The following is an 8,110-nucleotide window of genomic DNA, read 5'->3' as shown; positions in this document are numbered from 1 at the left end:
GTGTGTGTGCGTGTGTGTCTGCGTGTGTGCACATGTCATACACAACACAACACGCTACACACAAGTCTCGGTTTGTTCTCAGGGTCTAGTTTCGTATGTGTGTGTTTGAGAAGTTAATCTGTTAAAGGTGTATGACCTTGTGTGTGCGTGTGTGTGCGTGCGTGCGTGCGTGCGTGTGTGTGTGTGTGTGTGTGTGTGTGTGTGTGTGTGTGTGTGTGTGTGTGTGTGTGTGTGTGTGCGTGTGTGTGCGTGTGTGTGTGTATACATGTGTGGGCTTGCACGTGAACTTATGTGTGTGTATGTGTGTGTGTGTGAGTGTGAAGCAGTAGGCTACAGATTATAGTGCTGTATGTATGTAACAAAATAAATCCTCTACTATGTGTGTGTTGTGATGTCAGACGTGCGTGTGCGTGTGCGTGTGCGTGTGCGTGTGCGTGTGTGTGTGTGTGTGTGTGTGTGTGTGTGTGTGTGTGTGTGTGTGTGTGTGTGTGCATGTGTGTGTGTGTGTGTGTGTGTACACAAGCTGCGATATGTAGCTTACACATTAGAGTATTGTATGTGACAAAATAAACACTTACCTCTACTTTCTGTGTGTGCGTGCATGTGTGTGTACGTGTGTGTGTGTGTGCGTGTCTGTATGTGTGTGCGTGTGCGTGTGTGTGTGTGTGTGTGTGTGTGCTACCAGACTGGTGTGGACCCCACTGTTATACTGCAGGCCCGCAAGTCTCGAGAAAAGAAGAGGAGGAAGAACAGCCCAGAGAAAGAGGAGAAGAAGAACAGGAAGAACAGTCCGGAAAAAGAGGAGGAGAAGAAGAGAACAGCAGTCGTCAAACTGGTGGGTGTTACCCTTGGAGGTGTGTGTGTGTGTGTGTGTGCGTGCGTGCGTGTGTGTGTGTGTGTGTGTGTGTGTGTGTGTGTGTGTTGTGTGTGTGTGTGTGTGTGTGTGTGTGTGTGTGTGTGTGTGTGTGTGTGTGTGTGTGTGTGTGTGTGCGCGTGTGTGTGTGTGTAGCCATGTATACGGGGGTACTATACATGCGTCATACATTGTGTGTGTGTGTTCTGTGTATCTAAGATAAGACATGTAAGGGGTGTGTGTGTGTGTGTGTGTGCTATGTGTATCTAAGATATGACGTGCAAGGGGCGGGGGGGGCGGTGTGTGTGTGGCAAGGTTTGTGTGTTTGTCTGTTACAGCATATACTGTAGTTGCCTCACTATGCTTTTCAGCTTTTGTTTGATTTTCAGCTTTTGTTTTTGATTTGCTTCAGTAAATAAATCGCAGTGTGGCAGACTGCCATCATGGTTCAAAATGACGCTTTTGCACACCTCTGTTACTGGCGTAACGTAAGTACTTCAGGCCCCCCTGCAAGCTACCAAGAATGGGCCCCCGAACGGAAAAAAGAGGGCCTAATATCATGAAGAGGGGGCCCATTTCTTCAAGTCAAGGGCCCATGTGGGCCCCCCGCCTCGTATGGGTCCCCCTGCCTCGCAAGGGCTGCGGGGGTATACTTTACGCCTTTCTGTAGTTGGACAGGATATACCAGTGGGGTTGTCATTTGTCAAGTGTTAAGAAATCTCGCACACTTCTCGAACCTTCTTCAGTGACCGAAGTGTGGATGACCGAAACGGCGTATTAAAGTTTGTTGGTGGAATGGACAGTGTTGAGTATTGATTTCAGACCAGTGCATTCCACGTTGAGGTGTGACGATGCCCTTGCAAAGTTAAGTTGTGGTCCTCAACTTGTGTCACGTGACCAGGTTTGCGCCGTTTTCCCGCCATGTCGGCGAATTTCTGCTGCCGCTGCAAATTTCTGTCGCTAAACCAAAACCATGATTACATTAACCCTGTCAGTAAAGCAACATTTCTGCTGATTTGCCAAGAAAAGCGAAACAAGCAAGGGTAATGGCAAAAATTGTGATCTCACAAAACCATCCCTAAACCTAACCTAACCACAGGGCGTTATGGAGAAAATGCAAGTTGTGACGCACAAGCGCGATAGACGGTTCAAATAGACATGTTATCTTAATGCTCTGGTGTAATACCATTTTGAGTGTGCAGATAATATATTCTCTTCTATATTCTTTCTACGTTTCTTTGTGTCCAACTTCTGTGATAATTAATTTGTTTCAACTGAATAGTTGTGATATTGTGTTATATAAATACATTTATATAGCCCCTCTTGGCATGATATGTAGGCTATGTATGTGTGTGTGTACTGTACTTTACAACAACAAAAACCCCACTAACCTTTCTTTTCATCTGCACTTGTTCTGTATATTTCCTGTGCACTTTGTATCTGCTAGGGATGTAGGCTATGATAATGTCCTCGATTTTTAGTCGCTTTGGTTATAAAGTGTCTGCCAAATGTAATGTAAAGTAATTTTGATTGATTTGATTGATTTGAACAGGACATGGATAAGGGCATCTCTCACGAGGTGGTGGACGGGTCCTCCGTGCGATTGGCCATCCAGGACGGTGCCGGCGGGCCATTGGCTGAGCAGGTTAACGGACAGGTGTCGGAGAGTCACACGGATTGGCCGGGAGAGGACGCCCACTTCCTGGATCTGGCGGAGGGGGAGGGGCTAGTCCACTCTATCATCCTGGACTTCACGCCCGTCACCTTCATAGACTCAGTAGGAGCCAAGGCCATCAAGTCGGTAAGTTAAATTATATTACACTACATTACATTACACCAGTCACACTATATTACATTATATTACATTACATTGGGGGGCCCTGTGGCACAGCGCGCTAAGCCCTCCACATTTGGGCTTACATTGCCCACGGGGACCCCGGTTCAAATGCGGCCGGGGTAATTTCCCGACCCTGCCCTGTCTCTCTCTCCCAGTCATTTCCTGTCTACTCTCACACTGTCCTATAATAATAAAGGCCAAAAAGCCCCCCAAAAATATGTATTACATTACATTACACCCGTCACCTTCATAGACCAAAGCTATCCAGTTGGTTAGTTATTTACATTACTCTCACTACATTACATTACACGTGTTGTCTACCTTAACTGACAGAGTATGTTCTTCTGCATTGGTCTATCCCAACTCACAGAATGTCTTTTTGCACAATTACCTTTTCTATGTTTATTATCTCTATTATTTTATTTTATTTTCCCCACTCTGATGACTATTCCTGTGTTTATTTCTGTCTTGAAATGTCCATGTGGGCTTTTATGTATTTGTGTATTTATGTAAGCTACCGGATACCTCAATTTCCCCTTGGGGATCAATAAAGTTACTCTACTCTACTCTACTCTACTCTACTCTACTCTACGTTAAATCCACAAGGCCCTCAGACTACTTTCTACACTCTGCTGCTCTCTAGTGTAGAGTTGAGGAGGTGCAGGCAGTGTGGAGTGACATTCAGACACTCACATTCTCAACCTGTGACCTTCTATTTATCTCAATGCCTGTGACCTATAGAGAATGAATTCTAGTTACGTAATTTTCCTCTGCCTTTCTTATCTTTGATTACATTACATTGCATTTGGCAGACGCTTTTTTCAAAACCAAAGCGACTTATGATCGAGGACATTATTATTAGTGTTGCACCGATACCATTTTTTAGCCCCGATGCCGATACCCGATACCTGACTATGCAGTATCGGCCGATACCGATATCATACCGATACTACTGTTAGAAATTTATATACAGTATATATATAAAAAGTTACATAGGCTACTACTTGGATGTAACATCATTGCTATTGTGGCTTTGTCAGGCTGCTGCCTACTCCAGTAGAACTTTTTATACTTTTAAATACCTATGATATAAAAGAACTAAGATCAAGGCTCCGTTTAACTGTCATACTAGCATCTGTAAATGGTATCGGTGCCCTATTTGTTGGTATCGGCTGATACCGATACCACCATTTTAGTGCAGTATCGGGGCCCTGGCCGATACTAGTATCGGTATCGGTGCAACACTAATTATTATCATAGCTGACATCACTAGTAGAAACAAAGAGCGCAGGAAATATACAGAACATCAAGTGAAGATAATAGGTTATCTTTTCAACCAAAATGTGTGTGTATGTGTGTGTGCCTGCGTGTGCGTGTGCGTGTGTGTGTGTGTATGCACGCGTGTGTGTGTATGTGTGTGTGTGTGTGTGTGTGTGTGTGTGTGTGTGTGTGTGTGTGTGTGTGTGTGTGTGTGTGTGTGTGTGTGTGTGTGTGTGTGTGTGTGTGTGTGTGTGTGTGTGTGTGTGTGTGTGTGTGTGTGTTTGGTGTCTGTGCAGGTGGTGAAGGAGTATGCGGCGGTGGATGTGGGAGTGTTCATCGCATGCTGCAGCAGTAAGTTCCCCTTTCACATACAGCTTGAAAGCGACGTCACTTCCCCCGATTTCATGGGACTTCAACAGCGTTTTTAGCCAAAAATCGTAGCATGTAATCCAATGGCGGTATTAAAATGATATTTCGACCTTCTTCGAGTTGTGCCACGAGCTCCACATGTTGTTTCTGATATTTTTGTTTAATTTTTCGTACGAGCCCCCAAACTTTTTAGAAAGCTGTGTTTCTCGGAACAAAATATTGATACTTCTGCATGAATCATCTTTATCTAGCCTCTTAAACAGTGCATATAATGACAGAGATCAGAAGATATTTACTCGCTACCATGTTGTTAGATGGTCAGCTTAGGTCCCGTTAAATGTGGAACTAAAGGGCGGGACCTTCAAGCTCTATGGGGCACCTAAGTCACGCCCTTCTACTTCCGATCCGTGGGGCTGGAGCTCTCAAAATTTTGAATGAGAGTTAATGGAGCGAGTCAAGCTAAATCCTCATCCCGTTTGGCATGTGCTCCGGATTTCACATATGATGACAGTGGAAAGGTCTGGATTTGCGTCGTAAGACCACTCATTTTCGACACGCAAGCTTTTGTGCAAAACTGTGTTAGAGACTACACGTGCGCCTCGCATATCTGACGTGAACCGAGGCACAGCCAACCCTACCGCTGCACCGTGGCTTAAGTGGCTGTACGTCGGACATGCGACGTCTGTTGTGTAGTCCAAATAATTACATATTTTTGCACACACACACAACTCAAAAATCGCTTGCCAAGTGAAGTCAACAAGCACACCATTGGTTGTTATTAATTCTGAGGCACAGCATATGTGTGATCAACGGGGAAATACGAGGTGAATCGAGAATAGCTTTGATCAGTCCATTACAGCCCAGTCAAAAGTTTTTGCGTTGCCAGCCCCACAAGTCGCCCGGAAGGGGTGGAGACTTAGGTGCCTCATAGCCTACTGTATTTTCACACACTCACGCTTGCAACACACTCAAAGTCACAACTTTAGGGAGGAAGGCTGTCTCCATAGAAACGTTTCAGTCCCAGCTGACTGCTTTACCGTTCTATTGTTCACAATTGATTTGTTCTATCTCCATAGTAATGGTGTTAATGTGTTCTATCTCCATAGAAACGCCTCTGTCCCAGCTGACGGCTGTATTATAGATATTTGATGTGTTCTATCTCCATAGTAACGACTTTGATGTGTTCTATCTCCATAAAAACGTTTCTGTCCCAGCTGACGACTTTAAAGTTATATTGTTCTCAATGGGGCACCTAAGTCACGCCCTCTACTTCCTGGTTCATGGGGCAGAGGGAGTCAAAAAATAATTACTGGGCTTGAAATGAGTGGTTTCTCGACACCAATTCAAACATTGGACCTCCACTTATGCACCACAAGTCCACCACGACTCGCCTTGTTCACTTCCATTCAATTTTTTGCAACTGTCTGCCCCATGAACCAGGAAGTAGAGGGCGTGACTTAGGTGCCCCTGTGTGTTTTATACAAATGAACGGTTCTGTCCTAGCTTACAGCTCTAATATAATAATAATAGATAATTAATTTGTTCTATTGCCATTGTAACAGTGTTGATGTGTTCCAGCTCCATAGTAACAGCGTTGATGTGTTCTATCTCCATAGTAACAGCCTTGATGTGTCCTGTCTCCATAGGAACGGTTCTGTCCCAGCTGACCGCTCTGCAGTTCTTCGGCCAGGTGGTGTCCGCTGACTTGGTCTTCCCCACCATCCACGACGCCGTGCTGCACTGTCAGAGCAGGAAGTCCCGCCCTAATGGTGCCGCCAGCCAATGAGCACGCAGGAGCGCTCCTGATTGACAGTATGGTCACAGGGCAGGAGAGGACACTTACTGTACGTCCAACAACCAGGACGGATGTGATTGGTGGAGAGACGGAGGAGGAAGGGGAGGGACTGAGGAACCCCCTCAGCCTTCTTGTAAACATTCCAGAAGTGCAGAGCACGATCTTGCTAATTCAGCAGCCAGCAGAGGACAGTCCTGTGTGTGTGTTTGTGTGTGTGTGTTTGTATAGGCGTGTGTGTGTGTGTGTGTGTGTGTGCGCGTGTGTGTATACATATTCACAGAGAACGTTCTTGTTATATTGGTCAGAAAGCTGTATACAGTCGTAAGCAGAGTTGTATATGTACGTATGCGCTTGAAAGCTGTGTGCATTTAACTGTGTATGGAGTTCTTATTACAGAAGAATACCCAGGTCTTGAACTGAATAGAGCCCGAACAACATACAGTAGCACATGGAAATCGTTACATCAGGTGTATGTATGTAACTACATTTGCATAGAATATAACATTAGAAAACTACAGGCATATTTTTGTTACTACATGCGTACGTTGTGAAGGCAACTACAGGGCATCTGTGTGATTTAAGCAACTAAGTCTGAACTGTGTAGCACTCTTTTAACATGTTATGTTTTATGGTTTCCATACAGCAGACGTATAGAGTATTTATATACATACAACACATTAGCAGCCTTTAATTTCTCTGTTTGTCTGTTAAATCATGGATTTTCTTCAGCAGTCTTTAACAGAGTGTGTCTGTTAAGTATTTATCTTTGGCCATTTTCAGGGTAAGGGGAGAGAATTTTCCATAGCGAGAGTTGCTTCCGTTGCTGTTGTCAGGGTGTTTTATTTACAGAGCTGCTTCTGTTTCCATAGTTGCTGTTGTCAGGGTGTTTTATTTACAGAGCTGAATTCTGTTTCTATAGTTACTGTTGTCATAGTGGTGTGGGGGGTGTTTTATTTACGTCAGAGCTTTCTTGAGCACTTTCGCCAATGCTGAATGTAAAGTTTCAGTGGCCATCTTGTTTTCGGTTAGGAGAGTGTTTTATCTACAATGCCTGTTTTCGTTGAGTGTACATGTTTAGCTTTGACAGCCATTTTGTGGATATGTCGGCTAGGGGGGGATGTAAGTACAAGGAAGGCTGCTTTTTAATGTTACCTATAAATAATGTTTTATCTACAGTTAGATCTGAGATCGTTTGTTTCTTTGGCCATCTTGGGCACTACCTCTTGCTTTAACTCTCTGCTGTCGTGTGTGTGTGTGTGTGTGTGTGTGTGTGTGTGTGTGTGTGTGTGTGTGTGTGTGTGTTTGTGTGCGTGTGTGTGTGTGTGTGTGTGTGTGTGTGTGTGTGTGTGTGTGTGTGTGTGTGTGTGTGTGTGTGTGTGTGTGTGTGTGTGTGTGTGTGTGTGTGTGTGTGTGTGTGTGTGTGTGTTTGTGTGTTCCGTTCCTGTAAGGGTGCAATTCTTCATCTGGCTGGGAATGACCCAATGAAATATGCCCGAGTGAAACTGAACCGTGTGTGTGTGTGCGCACGCTCTTATGTGCGTTTATTGTTAAATAAAAAATCACCAGCAATCCGCAGCTGTCATACATTATCCGTGTGTGTGTGTGCGTGTGTGTTGAGCGGCTGTCTGTTAGCTGTCTGTCTGTCAGTTCTGTTTTACTTCTGATGTCAACATTAGCTTTACGTTATTTGCCAAATGCCAGTTATTCTGTAGTTCTGTTACTGGAGTGCATCGTGTGGTGTTTTTTTTATGTCTGTGCAAGGGGGCTAACCTAACCTGTGTTGCACTGGCAAATACATTATGGAGTGCTTCAGACATTACACACACAGCGATTAAACAGCAGTAAAACTGCCTATAGCATACCACTGTATCATATATTCCCATCATGTTGGCCGACAGACTCTCGAACGCTAAGAAACCCTGACTGAATTGAGCTGTGTGAGTTTGTGAGTGTGAGTGTATGAAAGTATTAGTGTTCAGGCCAGAGCTGTGTATCC

The 8,110-nt window shown here is 44.6% G+C and overlaps 1 protein-coding gene across 1 annotated transcript in view; it reads left to right on the top strand.

The window, feature by feature from the left end:
* slc26a5 (solute carrier family 26 member 5) overlaps positions 1–7,580 on the top strand; it is a 52,239-nt gene extending 44,659 nt beyond the window's left edge. Inside the window, exons 16-19 of the mRNA XM_063193089.1 lie at positions 686–835; positions 2,406–2,654; positions 4,247–4,301; positions 5,966–7,580. Of these exons, the coding sequence (XP_063049159.1) occupies positions 686–835; positions 2,406–2,654; positions 4,247–4,301; positions 5,966–6,105 (594 nt within the window). The 3' untranslated portion in view covers positions 6,106–7,580. The remainder of the gene's footprint in view (positions 1–685; positions 836–2,405; positions 2,655–4,246; positions 4,302–5,965) is intronic.
* Positions 7,581–8,110: the final 530 nt, after the last annotated feature.

This window comes from Engraulis encrasicolus, unplaced genomic scaffold, assembly GCF_034702125.1.
Source record: "Engraulis encrasicolus isolate BLACKSEA-1 unplaced genomic scaffold, IST_EnEncr_1.0 scaffold_28_np1212, whole genome shotgun sequence".
In the NCBI taxonomy this organism is placed as follows: domain Eukaryota; kingdom Metazoa; phylum Chordata; class Actinopteri; order Clupeiformes; family Engraulidae; genus Engraulis; species Engraulis encrasicolus.
Note: the sequence above shows the minus strand (reverse complement) of the source record. Positions and strands in the feature narration are given on the sequence as shown.